This window comes from Vidua macroura, chromosome 23 (genome assembly GCF_024509145.1).
Source record: "Vidua macroura isolate BioBank_ID:100142 chromosome 23, ASM2450914v1, whole genome shotgun sequence".
NCBI lineage: Eukaryota > Metazoa > Chordata > Aves > Passeriformes > Viduidae > Vidua > Vidua macroura.
The window spans coordinates 2,072,778-2,094,139 of NC_071593.1; the positions used below are offsets into that span (position 1 = coordinate 2,072,778).

General features: G+C 52.0%; 1 protein-coding gene across 1 annotated transcript in view; it reads right to left on the minus strand.

Moving 5' to 3' along the window:
* The window catches only part of IGSF21 (immunoglobin superfamily member 21), a 36,848-nt gene that overhangs the window by 7,186 nt on the left and 8,300 nt on the right, over window positions 1-21,362 (minus strand). The window contains exons 2-3 of the mRNA XM_053997399.1: window positions 10,331-10,443; window positions 4,686-4,807 (exon numbers count right to left, since the gene is read on the minus strand). Of these exons, the coding sequence (XP_053853374.1) occupies window positions 4,686-4,807; window positions 10,331-10,443 (235 nt within the window). The remainder of the gene's footprint in view (window positions 1-4,685; window positions 4,808-10,330; window positions 10,444-21,362) is intronic.

Genomic DNA, 21,362 nt, shown 5'->3' on the forward strand with positions numbered 1-21,362 from the left:
TCCCACTTTTCTGATCCTTAGCATCCCACAATTCTGCTCCCCAGAATCCCACCTTTCTGCTCCCCAGCATCCCACAGTTCTGATCCCCAGAATCCCACTTTTCCAGTCCTCACTGTCCCACCTTTCTTATCCTCACCATCCCACCTTTCTGCTCCTCAGAATCCCACTTTCTTGGTCCATGGCATCCCACCTTGTTGATCCTCAGCATCCCACTTTTCTCATCCTCAGAATTCCACTTCTCTGGCCGGCAGCATCCCACTTTTCCATTCAGCAGCACCATCCCGCCTCACCAGCCGGCACCATCCCATCCCATCCCATCCCACAATGCTGGTTGGCATCACCCCACCTTCCCAGATGGCAGCACCATCCCACCTCTCCAGCTGGGAGCATCCCACATTTCCAGCCAATATCCCATCCCACATCTCCAGCTGGGATCGTCCCACATTTCCAGGCAGCATCATCCTACCTCTCCAGCTGGTCCCATCCCTCCTTGCTGGTCTGTGACTTCCTACCTCCCTGGCTGGAAACATCATCCCAACTTCTCCAGCCGGAAACATCCCACATTTCCAGCTGGCAGCATTATCCCTATCCCTGGATGGTGGCATCCCGCCTCTCCAGCTGGAAGCATCCAACCTTTCCAGTTGGCATCATCCCACCTCACCACCTGGAACCATCCAGCCTTCCCGGTTGGAAGCATTATCCCACCTCTCCAGTTGGCATCATCCCAGTGAGCTGCCTGGAAGCATCCCGCCTTTCCAGTCAGCAGCGTTATCCCACCTCACTGGCCGGAAGCATCATCCCATTTTTTCCAGCTGGAAACGTTCCACCTTTCCAGTCAGAAGTGCTATCCCACCTCTCCAACTGGAAGCATCCCACCTTTCCAGTCAGGACCATTATCCCACCCCACCATCCAGAAGCCTCATCCCATTTTTCCAGCAACGTTCCACCTTTCCAGCTGGCACAGCCATCCCGCCATTGTGGAGAAGAACATCCCAGCACCATCCCTCCTCTCCGGCTGGCAGCATTCCCTCTTCCAGGAGATCCATCCCTCCTCTCCAGCAGCCTCATCCCACCTCACCCATCCCATGTGGATGGGAGCGATTCCCTCATGGAACACCCTGGTTAAAAATCCCGCTCAGCGGAATTTTCCCTTCTGGGGGAATTCCAGCTCCGCTTTTCCCTTCTCCCAGCCCCTGGCTGCCTTCCTACTCCAAGGATCCCCCTGGAAGTGAACATTCCCTCCTTTCCATGGATACAACGCTTCCAGCTGAGCCTCCGCCATCTGTTCCAGCTCTGATTATCCACACACGGATCAGGAATCTCCCGTTAGCTGCACTTTGGAGCGGCTCCGATCCCGCTCCAGCCCTTTTGGAAGGATTCCTTTGGATTTGTGTGCAGATTTTGAGGCCTGACTGGCTCCATTTGGTGCTCCCAAGGATGGGAGACAGGGAACAACCGGCCCTGGAAAGGCAAGCACTCTCTGGCACGTCCTCGAGTCGGGAATACAGGAAAAAAGGGATTTGGGAATTCCTAAAGTGGCGCCGTAGGACGAGGGTGGGATTTTAATCAAGGGAAAGGAAAAAAAAAACCGGGATTGGAGGGATTGGATCTCTCCCAGCTTTGATCTTCACAGCACAGAGCCGGAATGGAAAGGGGCAGTGCCAGAGCCCCTGGGCCGCGCTGATAAAGCCGGGAAAACGCTGATAAGGAGCGGGAAAAGGCTGATAAGGAACCAGGAAAACGCAGATGTGGCCAGTTTCTCCCGGGATAACGTTCTCCGGGACGGTTCCGCCTGGGATAACCCCGATCATGAGCGGGAAAACGCCGATAAAGCTGGCTCCACCCGGGGAGCACTGATAAGGATGGTTCTGCCTGGGAAAACGCTGATAAGAAACCGGGAAAACGCTGATGTGGCCGGCTTCTCCCGGGATAATGCCCCCGGGACGGTTCCGCCCGGGAAAACACTGATAAGGACCGGGATAACGCTGATAAGGACCGGGATAATGCTGATAAGGACCGGGATAACGCTGATAGGGCCGGCTCCACTCAGGATAACACTGATAAGGACCAAGAACTAGGATAATGCTGATAAGGACCAAGGACTGGAATAATGCTGATAAAGACTGAGATAATGCTGATAAGGACGGCTCCTCCTGGGATAAAGCTCCTTGGGATGGCTCCAGCTGTACCCGAACCACGGCAAAGATTCCCAAAAAAAGAGAGAATAAATAGATGGAAAAAGAAAGGGAGAATGAACAGGAGCAAACACCTCAATTGGGAAATGCTTCCTCCATCCCCAAACCCTTCCCCAATTCTTCGGGAGAGCCCAAAATCAGGCAAGACCTTCCCGAAAAAAACCAGTGACTGGGAAAAGCAGCTCTGGGAATGATCTCCTCAGGCTGGTTCCTGTTTTCCTTGGAAAAAAAAGGCCATGCCGTGAAAACCCTTTTCCTGCCCACAAATCCCGGCTCCACGCCCGATTTCCCGGCCGTTCCCGAGGCTTTCAAGTGCCTGGTGCTGGGGCGGGGGAATTTTCTGCTCCCAAATTCCATTCCTTCTACAACATGTGGAGAAAGGGAGGAAACCAGAGCCCTGGAACCAGGAAAGTGAGAGCTTTTCCTCGCCAGGTCCAGGAAATATTCCGTGAGCAGGGAATGGGTGATTCCCTGTTCTCCTTCTCCAGGGATGCTTGTGAACCCTGTTCTGTCCACAGGGAATGTTTGATCCTTGTTCCTGCTCTGGGGATTGTCCTGATCCCCCATTCCATGAGCAGGGAATGTTTGATCCTTGTTCCTGATCTTGGGACTCTCCTGATCCCTCACTCCCTCCACAGGGAATGTTTGATCCTTGTTCCTGATCTTGGGACTCTCCTGATCCCTCACTCCCTCCACAGGGAATGTTTGATCCTTGTTCCTGATCTTGGGACTCTCCTGATCCCTCACTCCCTCCACAGGGAATGTTTGATCCTTGTTCCTGCTCTGGGGATTGTCCTGATCCCCCATTCCATGAGCAGGGAATGTTTGATCCTTGTTCCTCATCTTGGGATTCTCCTGATCCCCCATTCCATGAGCAGGGAATGTTTGATCCTTGTTCCTGATCTTGGGACTCTCCTGATCCCTCACTCCCTCCACAGGGAATGTTTGATCCTTGTTCCCGCTTCCCCCAGTCCCTCATTCCATGCACAGGGAATGTCTGATCCTTGTTCCTGCTCCAGGGATGCTCCCAGTCCCTCATTCCATGCACAGGGAATGTTTGATTCCTCATCCCATGAATTCCTTCCGTGGGCACGGGGAATGTTTTAATCCAGTTTAATTCCCTGATTTTCCCAGCTGGAGGCAAGCGACGGCCAAACCCCGAGGGAAGCGCTGGATTTGCAGCTGGATTTACAGCCCCGCGTCAGGGATGTGAAATTCCTGCCTGGAGCTGCCAAAACCTTCTCCACACAGGAATCAGGAATTTGTTCAACGTCCGAGGAGCAGCTCCGTGGATCCAGGGAGACCAAACGCAGGGATGGAGCAACTCCGGAGCATCCCCAGAATCCCTAGAGTATCCCTGGAGCATCCCCGGAGCATCCCCAGAGCATCCCCGGATTGTCCCTGGAGCATCCCTCGAGCATTCCTGGAATATCTCCAGGACGCCCTCTGAGCATCCTCTGAGTAACCCTCGAGTATCCCGAGCATCCTCTGACATTCCTGAGTAACCTTGGAGTATCTCCCGACCTACCTGAACATCCCAAACTTCTCCTGAATATCCCTGGAATATCCTCTGAGTAACCCCTGGGCACCCTGAACATTCCCAGAGCAATCCCTGAGTAATCCCTGAGCATCTCCTGACCCCCCCGATCATCCAAACTTCTCCCGAGCCTCTCCTGAGCAGGGCCTGAGGAGCCTCCTGATCCATCCCATAATATTCCCTCCCCAGCCCTGTTTTCCCACCCTTTTCCCACCCTAAATCCACAATCATTCCCACACAGCCGCGCTTTTCCTTAAGGACAAAAAACAACTCCGAACACAGCGGGGAAGAACAGCAAAAAACACCGTGAGAATTCCGGAATTCCACAGGGCTGGGAAGGATTTCCCACTTCCCACCAGCCCATCCCAGGGGATGCGCCAGGCCCGGCCCTTCCCAGGCCATTCCGGATATTTCCAGGTGGAAAACCTCCCGTGACTGGAGGAAATCCCGGTTTTTCTTACCCCCACGCCGGGCAAAACGAGCTGGGAAAATCCGATCAGGAAATTCTCATTTCCCGAGGAAACGAGGCCGGAAAGAAACCGGGAGGAAGGGAAATCTCATCCCAGTTTTTTCCCCTTGGATGAAGCCTCTCCTGACCTTTTTTCCAAGCTCCAGTGTCGGTTTTAGAGCAGCGGGAATGGAGCAGGTGTGGAATCAGGAATAAACCTGGAATTCTGGAAGTGATTCCCACTTGGAATAAAAGCAAGGAGACGCTCTGGGCCTGTTTTATAAATAAATATGGATCTGTTTTCCCAATTTTCCCAAGCTTTGGATTTCTCTGCCCATTCCCACCTCTAAAAATCCCCATTTTCCCCACCTTTTCCCTGAGGATCATCAGGAAAATGGGAACACCCCTTGGATGGGGGCGGGTTCTGCTGGAATTCTTTCAGCGGGGTCAAAAATAGGGAAAAAAAATTCCTAAAAATTTGCATTAATAGGGAAAAAGGACTCACCGCACGGTGGATTGGTAAACGAGGTCTTCCCGCTTCCGGTAGTTTTCCATCTGGGAAAAGTTGGTGGAAAACATGGCATCGAAGGTGAAGATCTTCTGCTTGATGGTGCCGCCGTCAGTGACCTGCGGGAAACAACCCCAGGGTCCCAAATTTGGGCATTTTGGGCCCTTTTTGGAATATTTCAAAGGGTTTTCATTCCGAGAATTTGAATAAGTCGGTTTCCATTGGGATCGATTTGTTTAAATTTGAATGTATTTCTTTAGATTTTAATAGGTTTATTTGCGTTTTAATATAATTTTTTTTTGTATTTCGGTGTTTATTTAGATTTGAATAAATTGATTTGAATTTTAATCTCCATGAAATGCTGTAAATATATTAATTATAATATTTAATGTGGTGCATTTAAATACTTACATTAGAATTTTATTTTTATTTTTATTTTTATTTTTATTTTTATTTTACCATTATTTCCATATTTGTCCGTAGAATGCCAGAATCTTTCAGCTTGGAATTTATGGATTTATGATGCCCCTGCTGAGATGAAATCGAAATCCACGTTTTCCATCCCGTTATTCCATTTTCCAGCTGGGAATTGTCATTTTTGAATGGAAAATGGCTTTTTTTAGGACTCTATTCCCTGTGCCTCCCAACGCCTCTGGATTTATCTTCCCTGCTTTTCAGGAGTTTCAGTGGAAAAATATGGAGGAAAATGGGAATTTTGGGGCTAAACCAGCTCCCAGCGGAGAGTGAAAATTCCCATTTTTTAAAATAAGCCAGGAACAGCAGAAGGAGATCTTGGGATTCAATCCTCAAATCCAACATTTCCCGAGGACAAAACCCCAAATCCTCACCCAGCACTTGGCCAAAATTCCGCTGTTATTCCCCATTTCCTCTTTTCCCACTTTTTTTTTTTTATGGCAAAAAGAGGTGGGGAAGGGGGAAAAAGAATCCATCACTAAAAAACCTCTTCCAATTTATTATCCCAGGCTGAGGTTTTTATGGGAAAGAAATTCCACCCTGGCACGGATGGGGGATAAAGAAAAGCGGGAAAAATGACGGGAGTTGTAAATCTCCGGCCTTGGGAAGTTTCCAAGGAAGTTTCCAAGGATTTTTCTGGACTTTTCTTTAGACTTGAGGAGCAACCTGGGAGCTGCACCAGGATGGAGAAGGGATCCCAATCCAGAGGGATTTTAGGGATTCTTTTAGGGTGGGAAGCACTGGGAATGTTGGAGGCCGCACCCATGGATTGGGAATTTGCAGCCTCGGGATTTTCGGGGAGCTGGAATCATCCTCCAGGAATCCCCACATTCCCTGAGCATTGGGAGTGCTGGGAAGAGCTGCTTCCAATCCTGAGGGACTTCCAGGGAATTCCAGGAAAAGGCCCATCAGGAATTCTCTCTCTCCAGGGATCAGCCCTAATTCCAGCCTTTTATCCATGCCCAGGGGAATTTTTTGGGAAGAGAAGCCCCATTGGAATTTGCAGCCCAACTGGGAATCAAAAAAGGAGGATAATTGGGCAGCATCCCCTGGTTTCTGTCCCAGTGGATGTCTCCACATCCAGGAATTTTGGGAAAAGGGGCACAGGAACACATTTCCGGGGGCTGCTCCCTGCATTATTCATAAATCCCAGGAAATATCCCATTCCCGACAAAACTCAGCTGTTCCAGCGGCAACTCCCGCTGGAGCTCCCAAAATCCATTAAAATGAACATTTGCTGTTCCCCAAATCCATTAAAGTCTCCAGATCCTCACGTCTGGATGCCCAAAGGACCCAAATCATGGGGAAGTGATGGATGCAGGATGAAGGGAGCGGTTGGAAAGGGCCGGAATTGGGAACTGATCCAGGTTCCGTGTCCCGAGCATGGATCGATGGATTCCCTTTCTCCAAGCAAATGGAAATTGCTCTGGAAAGAGGGAAAATTCCCTGGAGCGGCTGCAGTGCTCCCAGTGTTTGGGGGTGGAGGAGGGGGAACGCAGTGTCCACGTCAGAGCCACCGGGAAGAGCTCCTTATCCTGCAAAACTCCAGATTTAGGATTTTCCTGGCCATTTCCTGGAGCATCACAGCAATGGGAAGAACTTGTTATCCTGGAAAACTCCTAGTTTAAGGGTTTTTTTGCCCATTCCCTGGAGAATCAACCAGGAAAACTCTTTATCCTGGAAAACTCCAGATTCAGAATTTTCCTGGCCATTTCCTGGAGCATCACAGCAATGGGAAGAACTCATTATCCTGGAAAAGTCCTGGTTGAGGATTTTCCTGCCCATTCCCTGCAGAACTGCAAACAATGGGAAGAACTCGTTATCCTGGAAAACTCTGGATTTAGATTTTTTCCATACTCCATGGATATTACACGGAGCAATTCCCATACTCCAGGGATACTACCAGGAGCAATGCCAGGGCCCTGCTCCCGGCAATCCCAGCTCCAGTTCATTCCCTTCCCGCTAATTACCCTGAGCACCAAACTCTAATTAGTGGAGACAGAGCTCTGTGGGCTCCCCTCCGTTCCAGCCCTTCATTCCCGGCCATCCCAGAAATCCCACTCAGCCCTGGGGAATGGGGCCTGGCCCTGGTCTGACAGCCCAGATCCACCAAACCCCATTTGCAATTCCCAAATTCCCATGCTCTGAGCCCAGCCCAACCCAGCTCTGCTGTGCGGAGCCAGATTGGAGCCTCCAAGGATTTTCCCTCCCTCTCCTACTTCCCTGTTGTTTTCCCTGGGAAAAGAAGTTGTTTTCCCAGTTCCCATCCTGGCACCGATCACACAAATCCAGGATCCGGCACAACCCCAGAGACGCCGGCACCAGGAGCCAAGGGTCAGCTCTGGGTATTCCCAGCCTCATTCCGCACGGATTCCACCACCCCCGTCTCCTGCCAAGGCTTTTTCGGGAGCTCTCCAGGTGCAGATCCGTGTTCACGCCTGTTCCTGGGAACATCACACCTTGCGGAGGTGTTGGGATTGCTGGATGTTAATTAACGCCTCCGCCTGTGGCATGTGCTCCTGTTTATTCTGGGAAAATTCCCTTTGCTCGTCCCGGGAATGCTGAAATCGGCGGCATTCCAGCAGCTGAGGGGATTCCCAGCGGGTGGAAAGGGAATGTCCCTCATCCCTGGGGAATCCCGCGGAATTGCTGGAATTCTGGGTGCTGGTTGCAGTGTGGGGCTTCTCCGTGGGGTTTCACCCGTGGGATGAGGCTCCTCAGGCTCAGAGTGCACAGATCCCGAGGGGATCACCCACCCGGGAGTTACGGATCCATCCCAGGGTTAGGGATCCATCCCAGGGTTATGGATCCATCCCAGAGTTATGGATCCATCCTGGGGTTATGGATCCATCCTGGGGTTATGGATCCATCCCAGGGTTATGGATCCATCCCAGGGTTAGGGATCCATCCCGGGGTTATGGATCCATCCCAGGGTTAGGGATCCATCCCAGGGTTATGGATCCATCCCAGGGTTATGGATGCATCCCAAGGGTTACAGATCCATCCCAGGGTTATGGATCCATCTCAGGTTTATGGATCCATCCCAGAGTGATGGATCCATCCCACAGGTTATTCCCAACTCCATTCCCCACTGCCTTTTCCATCTCTCTCCCCCATTTCCCTGCCCCTTCCCGCCCCTGGAGCAGCTCAGATCCCTCAGACTCCAGGAGCTCCCTCTGCTCCCTGTCCAATAAATCACGGGAACGAGGAGCCGGGCGTGACCCCAATCCTGCGCTCCGGAGCCACATTCCCATGATTTACGGGTGGAATAAACGGAACCCCACAGCTCCCCCCAGCTCTCCCGGGTCCATCCATCACCTCCAACACCCCGGAGCTGCCACTGGAGCTTTGGGAAGCTGCAAAAGTCCAGGAGTGAGGCAAGGCAGGAAGAAAAACGTGAGAAAAACCTTAAAATCAGGATGGAATTGGGCAAATCCTGAGATGCTCCATGAAAAACCCAACTTCCCAAACCCGGGAAGCTCCCTGGGAAAGGAGCAAGAGGGAAGGAGGGGTAAAAACCCCTGGAAGAAAAGGGGGATTTGTGGGGATAAAAATCAAAGCTGGGATATTTCTGCCCTTCCCTTTCCCTCCGAGGTTTCTCGGAGCATCGTTTGCTCCGGAGCAGCAGCCGCTCCCACATCCCCCTGGCAGGGGGGATTATGCAAATCCAGCTCCAGGGAAAGTGGGTTAATCCAATATTACCGAGTGGAAAAGGGAAGGAAAAACCTGGTGGAGACGGTGGAGCCAGCAGGAAAAAAAAATCCTCCCTGAAAAAGGGGGGAGGTGGAGCCAATTCCAAGGTGGAATTTTGGACTCGAGGCAGGTTTGGGGTTCTGTTCCCCGCCTGTCCAACATTTAGGGGTCCAGCCATAGATAATTATAGGAAAATCCAGCTGGGATTCCGTGGAGATGCTCCTGTGCACACACCACATTCCAACAGCCGGATTTGCACCCGTCCTTTCCCCGTTCATAAACCTGGGAATGGAGGGGAGCATTAGGGAAGGGCAGCGCCTTCTTCAGGAGCAGGAACAGGATGGGAAATCCAAGGAAAAATATTCCCAGCTGCTCCATCTGATGCCACCAGCACCACTCACCCTCTTTGCCTCCTGCAGGAGTTTTCCCTGGAAAACTTCAGGTTTTTTTGGATAAAACCATTTGTGGTTGGCAGCTTATCCCAAATTTCCCTGGAGAAAGCTGAGGATTGGTGAACCTGAGGCTGGATCAAGGCTTGGGAACGATGATCCAGGGGCAGCTCCAGCCTCCAAATCCCCCTTTCCCAAATAAAACTGGGCTCCACATCCTTCCTTTCCCAATCAAAACCAACTTCCAAATCCTCCATTTCCCAAATAAGATCAGTCTCAAAATTCCTCTTTCCCAAATAAAATCCAAATTCTCCTTTCCCAAATAAAACTGGCCCCCAAATTCACCTTTCTGAAATAAATCCAATATCCAAATCCTTCCTTTCCCAAAAAAAAACCTGCCTCCAAATCCTTCTTTTCCCAAAACAATCCTGCCTCCAAATCCTTCCTTTCCCAAATAAACCCAACATCCAAATTCTTCCTTTCTCAAAAAAACCCTGCCTCCAAATCCTTCCTTTCCCAAAAAAAAAAAAAAACCACCAAGCTCCAAATTCCCCTTTCCCAAATAAAACCAGGATCTTCCCTCCTGTTCAACATTTCAAATTCCCAAACATTTTGGGAACAGGGAAAGTTTTTTTTCCTAAAAGCTCTAAATGAAGAGCCCCAAATTTCTCCCCAAACCCAAATATCCCAAATTTTCCCGATACCTCCCTTTCCCCCATCATTTTCCACCCGCCAATCTCTTGGCAGAGCGGTGCCAACCTCAGCTCCGACCTCCAAATCCCAACCCAATCCCGAGCCATCCCTAAACCCACCTGGCAGCCACTCCAAAAAAAAAACAAAGAAGGAGGGGCTCCACACGGAGCCCAAATCCAAGGATGATCCCAAATCCTGATGATCCCAAATCCTGATGATCCCAAATCCATCCCAGCCACATTTTCCCAGGCTGTCTCCCTCCTCCTCCTCCTCCCTGGAATTGATATTCCCATCAGCTGGAGAGCTCCTGGCTTTATTTCCTGCCTCATCCAGCCCTGACCTTCTGTTCCCGAGCCGGCTCCGCATTCCCATTCCCGAGGCGTCGGAGCTCACCCGGTACCAGACGATCTCCCGCATTTTCCCGTCGGTTTTGAAGTTGCATTTCAGGGTCACGGCGTCTCCCACCACCACCGGAGGCAGGGGCTCGATGCTGACGGTCAGATAAGCTGGAAAAGTGGGGGGGAAAGAGAGCTGAGCTCCAGGGAAGTTTGAAATGGCTGTTTTCCAGGAATCGTGTGGATTAATGGCACTGGTGGATGCCAGGGAAAGCCCTGACCCCTCGCAGGGATGGGTTTGGGCCGCCCCCAACGATCCCTAAAAAGTCAAAATTGAAGGAAATCCTTCCTGAATTTGGGAAAATCCCAGCGGCCGCCATTCCCACTGCAAATTCCCGTCCTTCCTGCGGCTTTGCCCTGGGCTCCATCGTCTCTCCCCATTCCCTGCCCTGTGCTTCCACAAAACTTCCCAAATTCCTCATTCCCAATGGGAATTCCCCAGCAGCTTTGGCCGAGGATGCACAACCCGCACCCGGAGGTTTTCCAGCTCCTTCCCCATCTCCCCACAGCCGGATTCCGGATCCATCCTTGCTCCAGAGGGAAAATCGGAGCCTGGCCAGCTCCATCCATCCCTTTTCTCCCTCTTTCCCCTCGATTTGTGGGGAAATGGGGAGCAGGGAGCAGCCGGGGGGGCAGCAGGGACGGGAATTGCATTCCCGGTTTATTTTCCTGCCTTTCCTGTGGCTGTTGGGAATCTATGGATTGGCAGCCTGGCAAATCCCAGCATCCTTCCCTGTTTAACACCGGGATGTCCCAAAAAAAAGCCCCTCACCCACTCCAAATTCCCTCTTTTTTAATCCCTCCTCGCACCAGGTGGGAAAAGAGCCGAGCAAAATTCCAGGAAACAGGAGCAGGTTTGGAAACGGGGCTGGAAACCAGAGATTCCTTTGTGGAAGACGCCCTGGGAGGGGAGAAGGTGAATTCCCGGGATTTTTCTGTGCCTCCCAGGCGGTGATCCTGAGGCTCAGCATTCCTTGTAAAACAACGTGGAGGTGTTTGTGCCATAAATCCCAGGCACGACCTGCGGGAGAACACGCTCCGGGAACACGTGCCGGCTGCGGCAGCAGGGCAGCGTGGCCTGGAATATTGAACACCGGGAAAAAGCCGGAAAATCCCGTTTGGTGCTGCTTTCGGGGGGCTGCGGGAACAACTCTGCGCAAGGAAATGCGGAGGAAAAAGGGGGGTTTTGGGAATGTTTGGGGGTAGGGCTGAGGGTTAAATCCCTTTTTAGCCCCAAATGATGCTTGGAATGAGGAGATTTTGATGTTGCATCCCGGAATCCTGGCTTTCCTGGCTGGGAGCGACCCACATCCTGGCCAACATTCCCTGCCCGCCCGGGGCCGGCGTCTTTCCAGCCTCTCCCTGCCTGCCCAGGGTTTATTTTTGTTCCTAAAGCGGGGATTAAATCCCTGCGATTGCCAAGGCTGCACGAGGGGCCCTTGGATTCGGGGCTGTGCGGATGGAAAAGGCAGGAATGGGAGGAGGAGGACGAGGAGGAGGAGGAGGGAGGGAGGAAGAGCAGCCGAGGTCTCTCCGGCTGCCCCGATTCCCCTCGCTCGCCTTTTGACATTTCCGAACGCCGCGATGAGCAACAGGCATGGAAAAGCGGCGGGGAGGGGGGATGAGCAAATCCTTGGCAGCGCGGCAGGATCCGCCCCAAGGAATTCGGGATGGAGCCTCCGTGCGTGCGGAAGAGCTCTGCCTTTCCATGGAGCCCCCGGGTGGGATCGCGGCTCCCGCCTGCCCCCGGATCAGCCGGAGATTAAAGAGAGCCGGGGACGAGCTGGCAAAGCTGGAGCAAAGATTGGATTTCCCCTCCTGTCCATGGGATGTGGAGATCCAGGAGCTCCCAGCTCGGCATTTCTGGATGTTTTCCATCCCTCTTCCCAAGCTATTCCCTTCCAGACCTGCACACTTCCATGGGAAAGGGATCCTTCCCCATCCCAGCCCACTCGCAGTGGGAATTGGATTTTCCCTCTGGTCCCTGAGATCCAGGAGTTCCCAGCTCAGCATTTCCGGATGTTTTCCATCCCTCTTCCCAAACTATTCCCTTCCAGACCTGTGGAATTCCATGGGAAAAGGATCCATCCTCATCCCAGTCCAGCCAAGGCTTTTGGTGGTGTTTGGACCATTCCCTGATTTTTGGTGGATTTTTAAAGTCAAAAAGAACCATGTTTGGGATGGCCCCAGCCACTCCCATGCAGCAAATCCACCCACCCAAGCATTTTTCCAAGGAAATCCCCCTCCAAACCCATCCCTGACCTGCAACTTCTGGGTGGCCAGAAAAAAAGAAAACAAAATGGGAATTTTTGCCTTCTCTGCTCCCTCCATGTGCTGGAAAACCACTCGGAGCTGGCATTGGGAGCAGCTTCCACCCCTATTCCTGGGAATTCTGGCTTGGCTGGGCCTTAAATCCAGACATTTCATCCCTAAAAACACCAGGGTGGGACCACAGGATGCTCCCAAGCTTTTCCTGCATGGAAAAGACGAAGCTCTGGAGCTCCGGGATTTATCAGGATCCCAGTGAGAGCTGATTCCAGAGCCCCAGCTGGGCCTGGAAAGGGCAGGAAGGGGAAAATTCAAATGCTCCAAGAACATCCCTGCCCAAATCCTGAGCAAAGCCAGCACAGAAGTTGTGGAAAAGAAGGAGAGAAGAGGGAGAGGGAAACAGATGCCGAGTCCCCACAGGAGCCGGCCAAGGATGCGTGGAGGGGAGGGGGGAAAGCGGGAAAACAAAGGAAAATAAAGCAGGAATCCAGATGGAGCCGTCCAGACCCCGCTGCTTGGCTGCGGCTGACGCGCGGATCCCATCCCTCATCCTCCCCTTCCCTTCGCCTCCCGACAGGGAACAACTGCCAGGTGTCAGCGCTGCTCCGAAGCCTCCCTCGGCTCCCTCTTTTTTTGGGATTTACTGAGGAGAACAAAGCGGCGGTGACGGGAACGGCTGGGTGGGAAGAGCTCTTCCAAAAGGAAGAGCCCATCCCAAATTTCTGTCATCCCTCGCGTTATCAGCATCCCTTTATCAGCGTCCCCTTCTCAGCCTCGCTCCGCTTCCCCTTTGCTCTTTTCAATCCGAGATTTTCCAGAGAATGCCGAGCCGGGCCTCCCCCGGATCGGATTCAGCCCTCTGGAAATTCATCCCTCTGATTAGATGGCAGCCCTGGGGAGGAGAGGATATTTTTGCTGGCAATCGCTGGGAATTCTGGCACCGTCCAGTTTAAGGGGGATTAGAAAAAAAAGGGAAAAGGGAAGGGGGGGGAGGAGAGGGGGAAGGGAGGGATAAAGGAAATGTCCTTTGAAATCGGGAGTGACGCGTTCATAAAGGAGAACATCGGAACAAGCTCGGTGCTTCCAATTACAAAAGAGCTCCCAGGGATGAGGCAGGAATTGCTCCAGCCCTGGAAGTGCGGGATGCTGGATACAAACCCCGTTTCCAGCTCTTTCCAGCATTCCCTGGGGATTTCTGCCCACAAATGCAGCAGGACACTCCATGGGAATGGCAGGGATGAAGCACAAGCAGCTGGAATCCCTCCGAGGCTCCTGGGGAGGGGGGGAGTGAGGGGATGGAAGGGGTGGGAATGTCCCAAGGAAGGGCCTTGGAGCGATGGAGCCTTCCAAGGAATCCCAGCACCACAGGGAGCCCCTTCCACATCTTCCCCAGGTGCCTGATTCCTTCCGTCCCACATGGGAATCCAAGATTGATTTATGGAGATCACCCAGTGCTCCCATTCCCAGATTTCTTGTCCCCCAGTGCTTCCCAAAAATCCGGCCTAAAACCAATGGAATTCTGGAACTGGATTGGAAGGGACCTTAAAGCTCATCCCGTTCCATGGGCAGGGATTTCTCCCACTATCCCAGGTTGCTCCAAGTCCCGCCCAAGCTTGGACAAATCCTGGGATGGGGCAGCTCCAGCTGAGGACGGATTTTCCCCCGTTCTGTGTCCCCAAAGTCCAACCCATCCCCATCCTTTGAGGAATGGTCCTGGGAAGCAGCAGCGGATCGGAGGGAGTGGGAGCTCAGGATGGAGCCAGAGGAGAGGATTCCAGCGGCTCCATCCCCCTCTGGAACGCCCCCAGCATCCTCGAGGAGCCCGTGACAACACAAACACCTCATCATTTTAATTAGCCAGTGATTAACGGGGCTTATCCATAATTCCCTCCCATTCCTCCACCTCCCTTTTCCAAGCTGGGGCCAGCATGGGATGGGAAAACGAGGAGGGAACAGGAAAATGGACCCCAGCACTCCCTTAACCGGCGGATATCCCGCAATTCCCGGGATTTAAGGAGAGCAGGAGACATTTTGACCCTTTTGGAGGGATCTAAAGGGGAGCAAACCCCCCTGGAAAAAGCTGGGAGTGCCCCTGCAAATTCCCGACCCCGGAATGTCCGCGGCCACGGCGGATGCGGGGACGGAACCCCCGGATCCACAAGAACCGAATGCGCCCCGACCGGCGGCGCTTCGCAACATCTTGTCCATGAAAAATTCAGCAGCTCCAGTTGTTCCTGGGAATGCAGCAAATTCCTTCCCGCTCCCTTCCCAGCTCCGGCCATGCCTTATTTATGACATTCCAGGACAATTTGCAGTCGGAATATGATGCTGCCTCTCATTGTTAACCCGGGAGGGCTCCAAGGGCAAAGAATTCCCAGCTGGCCCCATCTGGAGAGGAGGAATTTGCTGAATCCGGAGCTTTTCCTCCTGGAAAGCTGCGCCGGGGTTTTATTTCTCATTTAAACGGGAATAAGTGTCTGGCACGGGTTTAACACCAGCCAGGGAATGGGACGTGACAGCCGGAGTCGGCGCCACACTTCCAAGGAAAATGGGCCTTTGGGAAGTGGGAAAAATGGACTGGGGGAGCCTTGTGCTGAGTTTTCCTTGGATCTTCAGCTTTGCTTCCCAAAAATCCACCAGCTCAGTGCCGGCGGGGTTAAAGCTCCCCAAGCCCTCCACTGCCTTCCCAAAAGTCATCCTGGCTTTTGGAAAACGGGCATATTCCCTAAAATAAACCCGGGAAAGTTGGCGTCACCCCCAGGCGAGGAGGAGCCCGGCTGGCAGGGAGCGAATGGCATTAATCCCGGGAAAATGGGATATTAACAGGCCGAGCAGACAATTAAGAGCCGGTAATTAAAATTCCTCTTCCCTCACAAACATCTCATTAGGCGCCGCTTCCCTCCCTCATTTCCATAAGTGGGTGGGAACGATTCCGCAGCTGGATCTGGAATTATTCCTTAGGCGGGGCTGCTGGACCAAACCAGCTCCTAAATTTTTAGGGATTGGGAGAAAATGTATGGGATGAGCAGGGGGATGTCCAGCCCATGCTTTGGGTCCATTTTTCTCCAGTTAATGGGATGCAGAACCTGACGGATCCCATGGATGTGTCCCGAGCCTCTTTGTGATGGGAATCAATGGTTTGGATCAATCCTTTGGATCGATCCATGGATTGAGCGTGGCCTCTTTGGCCTCTCAGCCCCTTTCAAATGAAGATGAAGTGAAGGAATCACTTCAAGCCAGGTCCCAGCGGCGGTTTCCGGTCACATTCCGTGAGCAAACCTTGTCGGAATTGCAAAATGATGGAATTTTATGGATCAATTCGGCCCGGAGAAGCCGAGGCTGCTCCATCCCTGGAAGTGTCTGAGGCCTGGCTGGGCTTGGAGCATCCTGGGATAGGGGAAGGTGTCCTTGCCCTGGGATCCCTGGGATGGGATTTAAGGTCCCTCCAATCCAACCCATTCCATGATTCCCCATATTGATAAAATATGGATGAAACCAACCCCCAAACCCAGCTTCCAAGGATTTCAACACCTAAATCCCATCGAGATGGAATTTTTAACCACTGCCCAGCTTCCCTTTTTCCTTAAATCTCAGATTCCTCCTAAGCAAAATATCCCAAAGAAAAGACATCCCAAAATATCCCAGCCCAAAGAAAAAGGATGAATTCCTGATTTGCTCTGTGCCGTGATTCCCAGTATCCTTGTGTCCATGGGAAGCATCTCCACCACCACCTGAGGGCTTCCCAAGCATCGATGTTGATGGATCTTCTGGGAAAATCCATTTTTGGGCTGTTTTTCTCCTCACGATGAGCTCCGGTGTCACTTTTATGTTCTGGAGGGGTGGGATTGGCTCCGAGATTCCAGCGGCTCCAGAGGCAGAAGAAAAATGAGGAATGAGATCCAAATGGATCCTGCTGGGCTAGAAACATTCCAGACATTCCGGCTCCATGGGATTTTCATCCCCATCGGCACAACCTCAGCACAATAAAGGATTTCGGATGGAAAGGGAGAGTTTGGGCAATTGGGAGTGGAAAGGCCATGGGAAATTTGGGATTTGGGAACCTCCCGGTGCTGCCATGTCCCATCTCTCCAATTCCAATATCCATCCTCTTTCCATCTCCTCCTTCCCACATTTCCACCTTTCCCTGTCCAGTTTCCTTCCAACAACGACTCAAGTCCAGCTCTCTCCATGCCCAATAAATCCCAGGAAAACCCCAGCATTCTCCACCTTTGCCGCACGCCTCCTGACAAACAAATCCGGGTGGGATTGACCTGTCGGAATCAGCTTCATGGCTTGGGCACGGGCTGGAATAAATCTTCGAACGTCTTCATCCGGCTTTTCCCAAGCTCCTCGGAGCTGTTCCGGCTCATTGGAGCACAGGATGAGGGAGCCCATTCCCGGCCTGGCTTCGGCTCGCGGCGTCGATTTCGTGCTTGTTCGACATCTCCGGCACAAATCCACAGGGAATGCGGCGTTCCAGGAAAAAGATGGATGTTTGGAGGGAAAACCGTGACGGCTTTGGCTGGAGGAAGACCAGGCCCTGCTACAAACCCTGGAATGGCTTTGGGATCATCGTTTGGATGTTCAGGGGGTCCCTCATCCCAAAAATCCGGGGATTTCCTGGATGCTCAGAGATGTAATTCCATGGTGGATCTAAGGGCTGCATCTCACCCATCCTGGGAGATAAATCCAGTGGCTACAAAATCAGGGATGCTGGAAAAGTGAGGATTTCAGGATGAACGCAGGAAAAGCAGGGTTGGAGGGAAGCACACGCCACCAGAAAATCAGGGTCAGTTGGATTTGGGAAGTATGCCCTCGGGATAGATGGAACAAAACCAGGGATGCTGGAAAAGCGAGGATTTGGGGGTGAACACAAGAAAAACAGGATTGGAGGGAAGCAACATCCATCGGAAAAACAGGACCAGTCAGATTTGGGAAGTATTTCCCTGGGATGGATGGGAATTATCTTCTGTTCGGGACAAAATTCCAACACCCCTAAAACTGAACCCCTACCCGGAAGCGAATCCCTCTCCGTGAAACACACAAAGAAGGATCCAAGACCCTTCCAAGGCTTGGGAAACCCCTCCCAATCCCAAAACTCCTTAAATCAACTCCGTCAAAGCGCAGCCAGCACAGAAAAGATGGATTTTCCCGGCCCACGTCGCTTATCAGCAGGAATGCGGTGGCTGCATTGATATTCCCGGTGATTTATGGGATTTTATCCCCCCACCCGCACAGCCTGGGAATGCAGGGCCGTAAATCACACATGGAATATTTATCTCCGGATGGGAAGGATGTTTAGGAGCATTTACCGAAGCGCTGGGAAGTTTTATTTATAACTTTTCCCCCTCTTTCCACTTCCAACATTTCCATAAAATCGCTTGGCCTCCTGGCGGTGCTGGAGGGGGGAACATTTTATCTCCACATTTTCATCCCACTGATATTCCCATAAAATAAAATAAAATAAAATAAAATAAAATAAAATAAAACGTTGGACATCCCTCTGGAGCTCCCACAGCTGCTCAAAGAGGCGGCTTGGGATGGGCCGAGGGGATTTTGGGATGAGCTTGGAAGGGGTTGTGGGGTTGGAATTTCAGGAAGAGCTCAGGATGGGTCATTGGTTTGGGATTTTGGGAAGATCTTGGGATGGGTCAATGGATTGGGATTTTGGGAAGATCTTGGGATGGGTCAATGGGTTGGGATTTTGGGAAGAGCTCCTGGTGGGTTGTTGGATCAGGATTTTGGAAGAGCCGGATGTTTGTCATCATTCCGCTGTCATTTCTCCTGTTCCTTTAGCCCCATTTCCTCATCATCTAAGGATTTTTCCAGATTTTTCATTTCGTTTGGATCATTTTGGGCACTTTCAGAATCCAAAACGATGCCTCATCTCGGGAAAGGTGGGAAGGTGAATCCAGCAGAGCCAAATTCCCTCAAAAACCTGGCGCCATCCCTAATTTGGAGCGATGGCTCCGCCGGCACCTCCTGGTCTCTTCCCAGATGTTGGAACAGCTGCAGGAGCCAAAATGGAGCCAAAAATTCCGCAGGGCCAGGCTGGGTCTGAGACGCCTTGTTTGATAAATGGAGATCGTGGCCCTCATTTGCATCTATGCAAATATGCAAATCAGGGCTGATTCCTGTCTGCCAATCAACCCCCAAAGCTAATTAAGGCAGAATCCCCGAATTGGTCGCTCCCTGATTTCATTCCCATTCCATAGGGTGAAACCAACAGATTTTGGCCAAACGAGGCCCAACAGGTGGAGGTGCCACCTCTCATCCCAAATTTTCCTTTTTCCCTATGAACAAACCCCGTTCCTGCAGGATTTCCTGCTCGCCCGTGGGTTTCCTCCACATCAGCTGGATTTTCCTCAGAGTTCTCCACCAGAAGTGCTTCCACCCCCAGTCTGGGCCGCAGGGCAGGAATTCCCTCCTGCTGGTAAATCCCAGGAGGGAGTTCCTCCCTCCTTTTTCCGGCAGATCCCAATGAAACCTGAGAACTGTAAAAAAATCCCAACTTTTCCTTCTTTTCCCCCATTTTTTCCAGCTCACCCCAGCTGCCCCATGGATCACTCTCCAAACCATTTCCATGGATTTTTGTCTTTCCCCAGCAAACCCCAAGCTCCCCAGATGGGGAATTTTCCTACAATCCCAATTTTGCCAAGCAGGAGCGACCACCGACCACCAAATCCAATGGAATGCCTCCGGAATGCTTTAACATTCCCTAAAATCCTTCCAGCAGAGCATGGTGCCTCCTCAGCACCTGGATTAACCTGGATTAACACTCCAAGCCGGAATGTCCAGGTGTCCCAGGGCTAAAAATTCCCCCCGCTTTGCTTTTCCCTGGTTTTTAATCAAGCAGCTCCACGGAAACCACAGCGGGATCTGATCTCCATGTGCAGATGCGGAATTAATCCCGAATTAAGTGTGGCAGGAGAAGGAGAGGCTGTATCCTAATCCCGCACTGAAAAAGATTGGAAACGGGATTTTTCCCCACACCAGCAAATTCCCAGCCCTCCTTTTCCAGCGGCTCAGCTCTGCATCCCAACAAGGAAGAGATTCCCTCCAGCTGGATGCTCCTGGACTTTCCCAGGAAGCTGCATCCTCTGAATGCCGCCCCTGGGCAATGGGATTATGGAAAACCTCACCTGGAATAAAGGATTTTATCCCCAGATGGTGTTGCCATACAAAATCCATCCCAGGAATGCAATCCCAGAGTAAAAAATGGAATTATTGTACCTGGTGCTCCGTTTTAGAGCCCCAAACTGGAGCTGAGGGATTGGAAAATTGGGGAAAAAATCCCAAAACCCTGGCAGAGCTCAGTCAGTGGCTCAGGGTGGATTTGCCAACAGCTGCTGAGGGTTTTCCCGCTGTTCCAGCTCCGTTGGGATGGGGATTATGGCAAAGGCAGCCAATTCTGGGAAGCCACGGCTCGGGGTGTTAATCCCGGCTGGAGTTAATCCCAGCTGGAATAATTAACAGAGCAGGAAGGAGCTGGGAGCTGCTCCCTGTCCCTGGAAGTGCTCAAGTCTGGGTTGGAACAACGACCTATGGGAAATGTCCCTGTCCATCTGAAAGCACTCCATGGTTTCAGGCCTTTCCATGCCTCAGTTTCCCTAGCTGGGAAGGGGAAAACAAGATCCTTTCCAGCTCATCCGAGATCCAGGAAAATCCCATCCCAGAGTAACTGCAAGGTGTTATTAGAGATCCCCAAAAAATCCCATCCTGGAATAACAGCAAGGGGTTTTTAGAGATCCCAAAAAATCCTGAAGTAACAGCAAGGGGGTTTTGGAGATCCTAGAAAATCCTGGAATAACAGCAAGGGGATATTGGAGATCCCAAAAAATCCCATCCTGGAAGAACAGCAGGGGGTTATCAGAGGTGCTCCTGCTCCCAAAAACAACCCCGGGAAGGAATTTTCCCACCCAAAACACCCCAATCCTCCCTAAAAACTCCTCTTTTTCCAGCTTTAGTGGGAGACCCACAGATTGGGATGGGAAAAAGAGGGAAAATCATTCATTCCATCCAGGAAAGTTGGAGGGTTTTGTTTTGGAAGACCCCACTGGGTTTCCCATCAATTCCAAGCAGGTTTTCCCAAGCCCCGGTGGCCCTGGAGCAGGGGTGACCCTGGACCCAGGTGACGAATTCCCTGATTTATTTCTCCACTTGCAGGAAATCCAATTATCCCAGACTTTTGATTGGTGACAAATGAGGAGCCATCGATCCCCCCTCCCTCCCAGCTGTCGGCTCCGGGCGATCTCCGCTCCTTCCATCGATTCCTGCACGGAGGAACCGGGAAGGGATCATCAGTACTGATTTTGTGGGATTTTTACTTCTGAACTCCTTCTGCAGAGGCATGACCTCAGGCACAGGAAGAGGGAGGACCAACCCAGTCCATGCAGGAATCCCGGGAGCTCCAAAATCCACTTTGTTTTTGGATTTCTGGGTGTGATGCGCATCTTTTTCCCAAAAAAAAATGACCTGGGGGATGCCTGGGGCACCTGGATCAGCCCCAAAGGGTCCTGGGGGGGAAACCCTTGGATGGATGGAAGGGCGGAAGGAAAGGCGGAAGGAAGGAAGGGCGGAAGGAAGGGCGGAAGGAAGGAAGGAAGGGCGGAAGGAAGGAAGGAAGGGCGGAAGGAAGGAAGGAAGGAAGGGCGGAAGGAAGGGCGGAAGGAAGGGCGGAAGGAAGGAAGGAAGGGCGGAAGGAAGGGCGGAAGGAAGGGCGGAAGGAAGGGCGGAAGGAAGGAAGGGCGGAAGGAAGGGCG